The 15,495-nt window shown below is 42.6% G+C and overlaps 1 protein-coding gene across 1 annotated transcript in view; it reads right to left on the bottom strand.

The window, feature by feature from the left end:
* Positions 1 to 492: 492 nt before the first annotated feature.
* The window catches only part of LOC139569900 (dedicator of cytokinesis protein 1-like), a gene marked incomplete at its 3' end in the record, with an annotated part of 159,581 nt that continues 144,578 nt past the window's right edge, over positions 493 to 15,495 (bottom strand). Inside the window, exons 11-13 of the mRNA XM_071391225.1 lie at positions 8,265 to 8,384; positions 5,842 to 5,931; positions 493 to 597 (exon numbers count right to left, since the gene is read on the bottom strand). Of these exons, the coding sequence (XP_071247326.1) occupies positions 493 to 597; positions 5,842 to 5,931; positions 8,265 to 8,384 (315 nt within the window). The remainder of the gene's footprint in view (positions 598 to 5,841; positions 5,932 to 8,264; positions 8,385 to 15,495) is intronic.

The raw sequence follows: 15,495 nt of genomic DNA, 5'->3' as shown, positions 1-15,495 counted from the left end.
GTATTGTCTGTTAACTCTCTCACTGAGACACGGCTGAGACAGGGGACTCTACTGGCTGTGGTAATGTATTGACTGTTTACTCTCTCACTGAGACACGGCTGAGACAGGGGACTCTACTGGCTGTGGTAATGTATTGTACTGTTAACTCTCTCACTGAGACACGGCTGAGGCAGGGGACTCTACTGGCTGTGGTAATGTATTGTACTGTTAACTCTCTCACTGAGACCCGGCTGAGGCAGGGGACTCTACTGGCTGTGGTAATGTATTGTACTGTTAACTCTCTCACTGAGACACGGCTGAGGCAGGGGACTCTACTGGCTGTGGTAATGTATTGTACTGTTAACTCTCTCACTGAGACACGGCTGAGGCAGGGGACTCTACTGGCTGTGGTAATGTATTGTCTGTTTACTCTCTCCACAGATGGCTGCAGAACTATGGACCGTGTTGTGCGTTGGTGTGCCTGTGTGTGTGTAGGACGCAGGAACTACTTACCCTGAGGAAGGAAGGGAAGCCCACTCCGTAGTATCCCACAGCGAAGTAGTCTGGCTTGGGTCGGATCACCTTCACAATGTTCTCGTAGAACTGAGCCTGCTTCCTCTGTAACAGGAAGTAACCTTGAGGAAGACTCAATATACTGGATGCAGAATACCATGTACACACACACACACACACACACACACACACACACACACACACCACGTCTCCTACAACAAGAGGACAGTTTCTACACCAGTAGAATATACCACGTCTCCTATAACAAGATGACAGTTTCTATACCAGTAGAATATACCACGTCTCCTATAACAAGAGGACAGTTTCTATACCAGTAGAATATACCACGTCTCCTATAACAAGAGGACAGTTTCTATACCAGTAGAATATACCACGTCTCCTACAACAAGAGGACAGTTTCTATACCAGTAGAATATACCACGTCTCCTACAACAAGAGGACAGTTTCTATACCAGTAGAATATACCACGTCTCCTACAACAAGAGGACAGTTTCTATACCAGTAGAATATACCACGTCTCCTACAACAAGAGGACAGTTTCTATACCAGTAGAATATACCACGTCTCCTACAACAAGAGGACAGTTTCTATACCAGTAGAATATACCACGTCTCCTACAACAAGAGGACAGTTTCTATACCAGTAGAATATACCACGTCTCCTACAACAAGAGGACAGTTTCTATACCAGTAGAATATACCACGTCTCCTACAACAAGAGGACAGTTTCTACACCAGTAGAATATACCACGTCTCCTATAACAAGATGACAGTTTCTACACCAGTAGAATATACCACGTCTCCTACAACAAGAGGACAGTTTCTATACCAGTAGAATATACCACGTCTCCTACAACAAGAGGACAGTTTCTACACCAGTAGAATATACCACGTCTCCTATAACAAGATGACAGTTTCTACACCAGTAGAATATACCACGTCTCCTACAACAAGAGGACAGTTTCTATACCAGTAGAATATACCACGTCTCCTACAACAAGAGGACAGTTCCTACATCAGTAGAATATACCACGTCTCCTACAACAAGAGGACAGTTTCTATACCAGTAGAATATACCACGTCTCCTACAACAAGAGGACAGTTTCTATACCAGTAGAATATACCACGTCTCCTACAACAAGAGGACAGTTTCTATACCAGTAGAATATACCACGTCTCCTACAACAAGAGGACAGTTTCTATACCAGTAGAATATACCACGTCTCCTATAACAAGAGGACAGTTTCTATACCAGTAGAATATACCACGTCTCCTATAACAAGAGGACAGTTTCTATACCAGTAGAATATACCACGTCTCCTACAACACGATGACAGTTTCTACACCAGTAGAATATACCACGTCTCCTATAACAAGATGACAGTTACTACACCAGTAGAATATACCACGTCTCCTATAACAAGATGACAGTTACTACACCAGTAGAATATACCACGTCTCCTATAACAAGAGGACAGTTTCTATACCAGTAGAATATACCACGTCTCCTATAACAAGAGGACAGTTTCTATACCAGTAGAATATACCACGTCTCCTATAACAAGAGGACAGTTTCTATACCAGTAGAATATACCACGTCTCCTACAACAAGAGGACAGTTTCTATACCAGTAGAATATACCACGTCTCCTACAACAAGAGGACAGTTACTACACCAGTAGAATATACCACGTCTCCTACAACAAGATGACAGTTTCTATACCAGTAGAATATACCACGTCTCCTATAACAAGAGGACAGTTTCTATACCAGTAGAATATACCACGTCTCCTACAACAAGAGGACAGTTTCTACACCAGTAGAATATACCACGTCTCCTACAACAAGATGACAGTTTCTATACCAGTAGAATATACCACGTCTCCTATAACAAGAGGACAGTTTCTATACCAGTAGAATATACCACGTCTCCTACAACAAGATGACAGTTTCTATACCAGTAGAATATACCACGTCTCCTACAACAAGAGGACAGTTTCTATACCAGTAGAATATACCACGTCTCCTATAACAAGAGGACAGTTTCTATACCAGTAGAATATACCACGTCTCCTATAACAAGATGACAGTTACTACACCAGTAGAATATACCACGTCTCCTACAACAAGATGGCAGTTTCTACACCAGTAGAATATACCACGTCTCCTACAACAAGAGGACAGTTTCTATACCAGTAGAATATACCACGTCTCCTACAACAAGAGGACAGTTTCTATACCAGTAGAATATACCACGTCTCCTATAACAAGAGGACAGTTTCTATACCAGTAGAATATACCACATCTCCTACAACAAGATGACAGTTTCTATACCAGTAGAATATACCACGTCTCCTACAACAAGAGGACAGTTTCTATACCAGTAGAATATACCACGTCTCCTACAACAAGATGACAGTTTCTATACCAGTAGAATATACCACGTCTCCTACAACAAGAGGACAGTTTCTATACCAGTAGAATATACCACGTCTCCTACAACAAGATGACAGTTTCTATACCAGTAGAATATACCACGTCTCCTACAACAAGAGGACAGTTTCTATACCAGTAGAATATACCACGTCTCCTACAACAAGAGGACAGTTTCTATACCAGTAGAATATACCACATCTCCTACAACAAGAGGACAGTTTCTACACCAGTAGAATATACCACGTCTCCTACAACAAGAGGACAGTTTCTATACCAGTAGAATATACCACGTCTCCTATAACAAGATGACAGTTTCTACACCAGTAGAATATACCACGTCTCCTACAACAAGAGGACAGTTTCTATACCAGTAGAATATACCACGTCTCCTACAACAAGAGGACAGTTTCTATACCAGTAGAATATACCACGTCTCCTACAACAAGATGACAGTTTCTATACCAGTAGAATATACCACGTCTCCTATAACAAGATGACAGTTTCTACACCAGTAGAATATACCACGTCTCCTACAACAAGAGGACAGTTTCTATACCAGTAGAATATACCACGTCTCCTACAACAAGAGGACAGTTTCTATACCAGTAGAATATACCACGTCTCCTACAACAAGAGGACAGTTTCTACACCAGTAGAATATACCACGTCTCCTACAACAAGAGGACAGTTTCTACACCAGTAGAATATACCACGTCTCCTACAACAAGATGACAGTTTCTACACCAGTAGAATATACCACGTCTCCTACAACAAGAGGACAGTTTCTATACCAGTAGAATATACCACGTCTCCTATAACAAGAGGACAGTTTCTATACCAGTAGAATATACCACGTCTCCTATAACAAGAGGACAGTTTCTATACCAGTAGAATATACCACGTCTCCTATAACAAGAGGACAGTTTCTACACCAGTAGAATATACCACGTCTCCTACAACAAGAGGACAGTTTCTATACCAGTAGAATATACCACGTCTCCTACAACAAGAGGACAGTTTCTACACCAGTAGAATATACCACGTCTCCTACAACAAGAGGACAGTTTCTACACCAGTAGAATATACCACGTCTCCTACAACAAGATGACAGTTTCTACACCAGTAGAATATACCACGTCTCCTACAACAAGAGGACAGTTTCTATACCAGTAGAATATACCACGTCTCCTATAACAAGAGGACAGTTTCTATACCAGTAGAATATACCACGTCTCCTATAACAAGAGGACAGTTTCTATACCAGTAGAATATACCACGTCTCCTATAACAAGAGGACAGTTTCTACACCAGTAGAATATACCACGTCTCCTACAACAAGATGACAGTTTCTACACCAGTAGAATATAACACGTCTCCTACAACAAGAGGACAGTTTCTACACCAGTAGAATATACCACGTCTCCTACAACAAGATGACAGTTCCTACACCAGTAGAATATACCACGTCTCCTACAACAAGAGGACAGTTTCTACACCAGTAGAATATACCACGTCTCCTACAACAAGAGGACAGTTTCTATACCAGTAGAATATACCACGTCTCCTATAACAAGAGGACAGTTTCTATACCAGTAGAATATACCACATCTCCTACAACAAGATGACAGTTTCTATACCAGTAGAATATACCACGTCTCCTACAACAAGAGGACAGTTTCTATACCAGTAGAATATACCACGTCTCCTACAACAAGAGGACAGTTTCTATACCAGTAGAATATACCACGTCTCCTATAACAAGAGGACAGTTTCTATACCAGTAGAATATACCACGTCTCCTACAACAAGATGACAGTTTCTATACCAGTAGAATATACCACGTCTCCTACAACAAGAGGACAGTTTCTATACCAGTAGAATATACCACGTCTCCTACAACAAGAGGACAGTTTCTATACCAGTAGAATATACCACATCTCCTACAACAAGAGGACAGTTTCTACACCAGTAGAATATACCACGTCTCCTACAACAAGAGGACAGTTTCTACACCAGTAGAATATACCACGTCTCCTACAACAAGATGACAGTTTCTATACCAGTAGAATATACCACGTCTCCTACAACAAGATGACAGTTTCTATACCAGTAGAATATACCACGTCTCCTACAACAAGAGGACAGTTTCTATACCAGTAGAATATACCACGTCTCCTACAACAAGAGGACAGTTTCTATACCAGTAGAATATACCACGTCTCCTATAACAAGAGGACAGTTTCTATACCAGTAGAATATACCACGTCTCCTACAACAAGATGACAGTTTCTATACCAGTAGAATATACCACGTCTCCTACAACAAGAGGACAGTTTCTATACCAGTAGAATATACCACGTCTCCTACAACAAGAGGACAGTTTCTATACCAGTAGAATATACCACATCTCCTACAACAAGAGGACAGTTTCTACACCAGTAGAATATACCACGTCTCCTACAACAAGAGGACAGTTTCTACACCAGTAGAATATACCACGTCTCCTACAACAAGATGACAGTTTCTATACCAGTAGAATATACCACGTCTCCTACAACAAGAGGACAGTTTCTATACCAGTAGAATATACCACGTCTCCTACAACAAGAGGACAGTTTCTATACCAGTAGAATATACCACGTCTCCTACAACAAGAGGACAGTTTCTACACCAGTAGAATATACCACGTCTCCTACAACACGATGACAGTTTCTATACCAGTAGAATATACCACGTCTCCTATAACAAGAGGACAGTTTCTATACCAGTAGAATATACCACGTCTCCTACAACAAGAGGACAGTTTCTACACCAGTAGAATATACCACGTCTCCTACAACAAGAGGACAGTTTCTACACCAGTAGAATATACCATGTGATTAGAGTGAACTTACCAAGGAGGCACTGAGCTGCTCAAAGTCAAACATCTCGTTCTCGTACTGGTCTGCCAGCTCCTTTCCTAGTACGATGGCTTCCTCCCACATCTACACACACACAGAGAGATAGGATAAGAGAGAATAGTACATTATATCAGTCATTGTATTTAGCTGTAGACAGTCCTGCCTACCTCTCCCATCTTACGTCCCTCTCTCTCCCCCACCTCATCCCCTCCTCTATCCCCCACCTCATCCCCTCCTCTCTCCTCCCATCCTGCCTCCTCTCTCTCCCACCTCATCCCCTCCTCTCTCCTCCACCTCATCCCCTCCTCTCTCCTACCATCCTCCCTCTCCTCTCCCCCACCTCATCCCCTCCTCTCTCCTCCCATCCTCCCTCTCCTCTCTCCCACCTCATCCCCTCCTCTCTCCTCCCATCCTCCGTCCCCACCTTCAGTAGCATCGGGGAGGTCTTCATGACTAAAGCCCCTGCGGTCCCTTGATCTGCTGAAGATGGGACAGACAGACAGATATTTCTCGGACAGACAGACAGATATTTCTCCAGATTGAGTCATCTGTGAATGTTCTGCTCCTCCTGTTTTTACAGAATGTCATCATGCAGGTACATCACCTGTCTGTCTGTCTGTCTGTCTGTCTGTCTGTCTGTCTGTCTGTCTGTCTGTCTGTCTGTCTGTCTGTCTGTCTGTCTGTAAGTCTGTCTGTCTGTAAGTCTGTCTGTCTGTAAGTCTGTAAGTCTGTCTGTAAGTCTGTCTGTCTGTCTGTCTGTCTGTCTGTCTGTCTGTCTGTCTGTCTGTCTGTCTGTCTGTCTGTCTGTCTGTCTGTCTGTCTGTAAGTCTGTCTGTCTGTAAGTCTGTCTGTCTGTAAGTCTGTAAGTCTGTAAGTCTGTCTGTCTGTCTGTCTGTCTGTCTGTCTGTAAGTCTGTCTGTCTGACATGATCTACCGTCTGTCTGTCTGTCTGTCCTGTGGCTTATGGTGATACAAGGGTGGAGAGGGGAAGAGGGGATGGAGAGAGGAGGATGGGATGGAGGGAGAGAAGATGGAGGGAGGGAGAGAGGTGGATGGAGGGAGAGAGGAGGAGGGATGGAGGGAGAGAAGATGGAGGGAGGGAGGAGAGAGGAGGATAGAGGGAGAGAGGAGGATGGAAAGGAGGGAGGAGAGAGGAGGATGGAGGGAGAGAGGAGGAGGGAGGGAGAGGAGGAGGGAGAGAGAAGAGGATGGGAGGGAGAGGAGGATGGGAGGGAGAGAGAAGAAGGGAGGGTGGTTGGTGGGGCAAGGAGAGAGAGAGAGAAGGTGGCCCTCTGAGTGGGAGGGAATTCAGCAGCAATAGAGGGAGGCTTCCAGAGGAGAGATGGGATGTGTTATCCGTCTCCATGTTGCCTCCCTGGACCGGCCTGGACCGGGCCGTTGAAGGTGGATCAGATAGAACAGGTCACAAAACAGGTCATCTGGAACACGCTGAACGAAAAGGTGCAGCTCACTAACTCTGACTACCTCTTTAGTCTCACCAGACCTACACTCTCTCTCTCCCTCTCACCACCACCCTCTCTCACCATCCCCCCCTCTCTCTCACCTCCCCCCTCTCCCTCTCACCACCCCCCTCTCTATCTCTCTCCCTCTCACCACCCCCCTCACTCACCACCCCCCCTCTCTCCCTCTCACCACCTCTCTCTCTCTCACCCCCCTTCTCTCTCCCTCTCACCATCCCCCTCTCTCTATCTCTCACCAACACACACACACTCTCTCTCTCCCCCCTCCCACCACCCTTCCTCCCTCTCTCACCACCCCCCTCCCTCACCATCCCCCCCTCTCTCTCACCACCCCCTTCTATCTCTCTCTCCCCCCCTCCCATCACCCTTCCTCCCTCTCTCACCATCCCCCTTCTATCTCTCTCTCACCCCCCTCCCATCATCCTTCCTCCCTCTCTCACCATCCCCCCTCTATCTCTCTCTCTCCCCCCTCCCACCACCCTTCCTCCCTCTCTCCCCATCCCCCTTCTATCTCTCTCCCCCACTCCCACCACCCTTCCTCCCTCTCTCCCCATCCCCCTTCTATCTCTCTCCCCCCTCCCACCACCCTTCCTCCCTCTCTCACCACCCCCCTCCCTCACCATCCCCCCTCTCTCTCACCACACCCCCTATCTCCCTCTCACCACCTCTCTCTCTCTCACCACCCCCTTCTATCTCTCTCTCTCCCCCCATCCCACCACCCTTCCTCCCTCTCTCCCCATCCCCCTTCTATCTCTCTCCCCCCTCCCACCACCCTTCCTCCCTCTCTCCCCATCCCCCTTCTATCTCTCTCCCCCCTCCCACCACCCTTCCTCCCTCTCTCCCCATCTATCTCTCTCCCCCCCTCCCACCACCCTTCCTCCCTCTCTCACCACCCCCCTCTACCTCTCTCACTCCCCCCGTCCTCCCTCTCGGTACCTTGCCCTTGTCGAAGAAGTTGATGATCTCCTGGTAGAGCTGATCCTTGAGTTGTCCTTGAGTCGAGGCCTGGTAGCCGTCTCTCTGGGTGAGGTGGGCTGCACACGGCTCCTCAGACCACTGCAGGGACACAGATCATGTTACCTCTATACTACTATAGAACAGACCCTGTAAACACAGATCATGTTACCTCTATACTACTATAGAACAGACCCTGTAGACACAGATCATGTTACCTCTATACTACTATAGAACAGACCCTGTAAACACAGATCATGTTACCTCTATACTACTATAGAACAGACCCTGTATACACAGATCATGTTACCTCTATAGAACAGACCCTGTAGACACAGATCATGTTACCTCTATACTACTATAGAACAGACCCTGTATACACAGATCATGTTACCTCTATACTACTATAGAACAGACCCTGTATACACAGATCATGTTACCTCTATAGAACAGACCCTGTATACACAGATCATGTTACCTCTATAGAACAGACCCTGTATACACAGATCATGTTACCTCTATAGAACAGACCCTGTAGACACAGATCATGTTGCCTCTATACTACTATAGAACAGACCCTGTATACACAGATCATGTTACCTCTATACTACTATAGAACAGACCCTGTAGACACAGATCATGTTACCTCTATAGAACAGACCCTGTAAACACAGATCATGTTACCTCTATACTACTATAGAACAGACCCTGTAAACACAGATCATGTTACCTCTATACTACTATAGAACAGACCCTGTAGACACAGATCATGTTACCTCTATACTACTATAGAACAGACCCTGTTACACAGATCATGTTACCTCTATACTACTATAGAACAGACCCTGTAAACACAGATCATGTTACCTCTATACTACTATAGAACAGACCCTGTATACACAGATCATGTTACCTCTATACTACTATAGAACAGACCCTGTAGACACAGATCATGTTACCTCTATACTACTATAGAACAGACCCTGTAGACACAGATCATGTTACCTCTATACTACTATAGAACAGACCCTGTAGACACAGATCATGTTACCTCTATAGAACAGACCCTGTAGACACAGATCATGTTACCTCTATACTACTATAGAACAGACCCTGTAAACACAGATCATGTTACCTCTATAGAACAGACCCTGTATACACAGATCATGTTACCTCTATACTACTATAGAACAGACCCTGTAAACACAGATCATGTTACCTCTATACTACTATAGAACAGACCCTGTAGACACAGATCATGTTACCTCTATACTACTATAGAACAGACCCTGTAAACACAGATCATGTTACCTCTATACTACTATAGAACAGACCCTGTAGACACAGATCATGTTACCTCTATACTACTATAGAACAGACCCTGTAAACACAGATCATGTTACCTCTATACTACTATAGAACAGACCCTGTAGACACAGATCATGTTACCTCTATACTACTATAGAACAGACCCTGTAGACACAGATCATGTTACCTCTATACTACTATAGAACAGACCCTGTAGACACAGATCATGTTACCTCTATACTACTATAGAACAGACCCTGTAAACACAGATCATGTTACCTCTATACTACTATAGAACAGACCCTGTAGACACAGATCATGTTACCTCTATACTACTATAGAACAGACCCTGTAAACACAGATCATGTTACCTCTATAGAACAGACCCTGTAGACACAGATCATGTTACCTCTATACTACTATAGAACAGACCCTGTAGACACAGATCATGTTACCTCTATACTACTATAGAACAGACCCTGTAGACACAGATCATGTTACCTCTATACTACTATAGAACAGACCCTGTATACACAGATCATGTTACCTCTATAGAACAGACCCTGTATACACAGATCATGTTACCTCTATAGAACAGACCCTGTATACACAGATCATGTTACCTCTATACTACTATAGAACAGACCCTGTAGACACAGATCATGTTACCTCTATAGAACAGACCCTGTAGACACAGATCATGTTACCTCTATACTACTATAGAACAGACCCTGTTACACAGATCATGTTACCTCTATACTACTATAGAACAGACCCTGTAAACACAGATCATGTTACCTCTATACTACTATAGAACAGACCCTGTATACACAGATCATGTTACCTCTATACTACTATAGAACAGACCCTGTAGACACAGATCATGTTACCTCTATACTACTATAGAACAGACCCTGTTACACAGATCATGTTACCTCTATACTACTATAGAACAGACCCTGTAAACACAGATCATGTTACCTCTATACTACTATAGAACAGACCCTGTATACACAGATCATGTTACCTCTATACTACTATAGAACAGACCCTGTAGACACAGATCATGTTACCTCTATAGAACAGACCCTGTAAACACAGATCATGTTACCTCTATACTACTATAGAACAGACCCTGTAGACACAGATCATGTTACCTCTATACTACTATAGAACAGACCCTGTAAACACAGATCATGTTACCTCTATACTACTATAGAACAGACCCTGTAGACACAGATCATGTTACCTCTATACTACTATAGAACAGACCCTGTAGACACAGATCATGTTACCTCTATACTACTATAGAACAGACCCTGTAAACACAGATCATGTTACCTCTATACTACTATAGAACAGACCCTGTAGACACAGATCATGTTACCTCTATACTACTATAGAACAGACCCTGTAGACACAGATCATGTTACCTCTATACTACTATAGAACAGACCCTGTAGACACAGATCATGTTACCTCTATACTACTATAGAACAGACCCTGTAAACACAGATCATGTTACCTCTATACCTCTATAGAACAGACCCTGTAGACACAGATCATGTTACCTCTATACTACTATAGAACAGACCCTGTAGACACAGATCATGTTACCTCTATAGAACAGACCCTGTAGACACAGATCATGTTACCTCTATACTACTATAGAACAGACCCTGTAAACACAGATCATGTTACCTCTATACTACTATAGAACAGACCCTGTAAACACAGATCATGTTACCTCTATACTACTATAGAACAGACCCTGTATACACAGATCATGTTACCTCTATACTACTATAGAACAGACCCTGTAAACACAGATCATGTTACCTCTATACTACTATAGAACAGACCCTGTAGACACAGATCATGTTACCTCTATAGAACAGACCCTGTAGACACAGATCATGTTACCTCTATACTACTATAGAACAGACCCTGTAGACACAGATCATGTTACCTCTATACTACTATAGAACAGACCCTGTAGACACAGATCATGTTACCTCTATACTACTATAGAACAGACCCTGTAGACACAGATCATGTTACCTCTATACTACTATAGAACAGACCCTGTAAACACAGATCATGTTACCTCTATACTACTATAGAACAGACCCTGTAGACACAGATCATGTTACCTCTATACTACTATAGAACAGACCCTGTAGACACAGATCATGTTACCTCTATACTACTATAGAACAGACCCTGTAGACACAGATCATGTTACCTCTATACTACTATAGAACAGACCCTGTAGACACAGATCATGTTACCTCTATACTACTATAGAACAGACCCTGTAAACACAGATCATGTTACCTCTATACTACTATAGAACAGACCCTGTAAACACAGATCATGTTACCTCTATACTACTATAGAACAGACCCTGTAGACACAGATCATGTTACCTCTATACTACTATAGAACAGACCCTGTAAACACAGATCATGTTACCTCTATAGAACAGACCCTGTAGACACAGATCATGTTACCTCTATACTACTATAGAACAGACCCTGTAGACACAGATCATGTTACCTCTATACTACTATAGAACAGACCCTGTAGACACAGATCATGTTACCTCTATAGAACAGACCCTGTAGACACAGATCATGTTACCTCTATACTACTATAGAACAGACCCTGTAGACACAGATCATGTTACCTCTATACTACTATAGAACAGACCCTGTAGACACAGATCATGTTACCTCTATACTACTATAGAACAGACCCTGTAAACACAGATCATGTTACCTCTATACTACTATAGAACAGACCCTGTTACACAGATCATGTTACCTCTATACTACTATAGAACAGACCCTGTAAACACAGATCATGTTACCTCTATACTACTATAGAACAGACCCTGTATACACAGATCATGTTACCTCTATACTACTATAGAACAGACCCTGTAGACACAGATCATGTTACCTCTATACTACTATAGAACAGACCCTGTTACACAGATCATGTTACCTCTATACTACTATAGAACAGACCCTGTAAACACAGATCATGTTACCTCTATACTACTATAGAACAGACCCTGTATACACAGATCATGTTACCTCTATACTACTATAGAACAGACCCTGTAGACACAGATCATGTTACCTCTATAGAACAGACCCTGTAAACACAGATCATGTTACCTCTATACTACTATAGAACAGACCCTGTAGACACAGATCATGTTACCTCTATACTACTATAGAACAGACCCTGTAAACACAGATCATGTTACCTCTATACTACTATAGAACAGACCCTGTAGACACAGATCATGTTACCTCTATACTACTATAGAACAGACCCTGTAGACACAGATCATGTTACCTCTATACTACTATAGAACAGACCCTGTAGACACAGATCATGTTACCTCTATACTACTATAGAACAGACCCTGTAGACACAGATCATGTTACCTCTATAGAACAGACCCTGTAGACACAGATCATGTTACCTCTATACTACTATAGAACAGACCCTGTAGACACAGATCATGTTACCTCTATACTACTATAGAACAGACCCTGTAAACACAGATCATGTTACCTCTATACCTCTATAGAACAGACCCTGTAGACACAGATCATGTTACCTCTATACTACTATAGAACAGACCCTGTAGACACAGATCATGTTACCTCTATAGAACAGACCCTGTAGACACAGATCATGTTACCTCTATACTACTATAGAACAGACCCTGTAAACACAGATCATGTTACCTCTATACTACTATAGAACAGACCCTGTAAACACAGATCATGTTACCTCTATACTACTATAGAACAGACCCTGTATACACAGATCATGTTACCTCTATACTACTATAGAACAGACCCTGTAAACACAGATCATGTTACCTCTATACTACTATAGAACAGACCCTGTAGACACAGATCATGTTACCTCTATAGAACAGACCCTGTAGACACAGATCATGTTACCTCTATACTACTATAGAACAGACCCTGTAGACACAGATCATGTTACCTCTATACTACTATAGAACAGACCCTGTAGACACAGATCATGTTACCTCTATACTACTATAGAACAGACCCTGTAGACACAGATCATGTTACCTCTATACTACTATAGAACAGACCCTGTAAACACAGATCATGTTACCTCTATACTACTATAGAACAGACCCTGTAGACACAGATCATGTTACCTCTATACTACTATAGAACAGACCCTGTAAACACAGATCATGTTACCTCTATACTACTATAGAACAGACCCTGTAGACACAGATCATGTTACCTCTATACTACTATAGAACAGACCCTGTAGACACAGATCATGTTACCTCTATACTACTATAGAACAGACCCTGTAGACACAGATCATGTTACCTCTATACTACTATAGAACAGACCCTGTAGACACAGATCATGTTACCTCTATACTACTATAGAACAGACCCTGTAAACACAGATCATGTTACCTCTATACTACTATAGAACAGACCCTGTATACACAGATCATGTTACCTCTATACTACTATAGAACAGACCCTGTAGACACAGATCATGTTACCTCTATAGAACAGACCCTGTATACACAGATCATGTTACCTCTATAGAACAGACCCTGTAGACACAGATCATGTTACCTCTATACTACTATAGAACAGACCCTGTAAACACAGATCATGTTACCTCTATACTACTATAGAACAGACCCTGTAGACACAGATCATGTTACCTCTATAGAACAGACCCTGTAGACACAGATCATGTTACCTCTATACTACTATAGAACAGACCCTGCAGACACAGATCATGTTACCTCTATACTACTATAGAACAGACCCTGTAAACACAGATCATGTTACCTCTATACTACTATAGAACAGACCCTGTAGACACAGATCATGTTACCTCTATACTACTATAGAACAGACCCTGTATACACAGATCATGTTACCTCTATACTACTATAGAACAGACCCTGTAAACACAGATCATGTTACCTCTATACTACTATAGAACAGACCCTGTAAACACAGATCATGTTACCTCTATACTACTATAGAACAGACCCTGTAAACACAGATCATGTTACCTCTATACTACTATAGAACAGACCCTGTATACACAGATCATGTTACCTCTATAGAACAGACCCTGTAGACACAGATCATGTTACCTCTATACTACTATAGAACAGACCCTGTATACACAGATCATGTTACCTCTATACTACTATAGAACAGACCCTGTATACACAGATCATGTTACCTCTATACTACTATAGAACAGACCCTGTAGACACAGATCATGTTACCTCTATACTACTATAGAACAGACCCTGTATACACAGATCATGTTACCTCTATAGAACAGACCCTGTAGACACAGATCATGTTACCTCTATACTACTATAGAACAGACCCTGTAGACACAGATCATGTTGCCTCTATACTACTATAGAACAGACCCTGTAAACACAGATCATGTTACCTCTATACTACTATAGAACAGACCCTGTAGACACAGATCATGTTACCTCTATAGAACAGACCCTGTAGACACAGATCATGTTACCTCTATACTACTATAGAACAGACCCTGTAAACACAGATCATGTTACCTCTATACTACTATAGAACAGACCCTGTAAACACAGATCATGTTACCTCTATACTACTATAGAACAGACCCTGTAAACACAGATCATGTTACCTCTATACTACTATAGAACAGACCCTGTAGACACAGATCATGTTACCTCTATACTACTATAGAACAGACCCTGTAAACACAGATCATGTTACCTCTATACTACTATAGAACAGACCCTGTAGACACAGATCATGTTACCTCTATACTACTATAGAACAGACCCTGTAAAC

Source organism: Salvelinus alpinus, chromosome 3, assembly GCF_045679555.1.
Source record: "Salvelinus alpinus chromosome 3, SLU_Salpinus.1, whole genome shotgun sequence".
NCBI lineage: Eukaryota > Metazoa > Chordata > Actinopteri > Salmoniformes > Salmonidae > Salvelinus > Salvelinus alpinus.
This window is presented reverse-complemented; position numbering and strand designations above follow the sequence as displayed.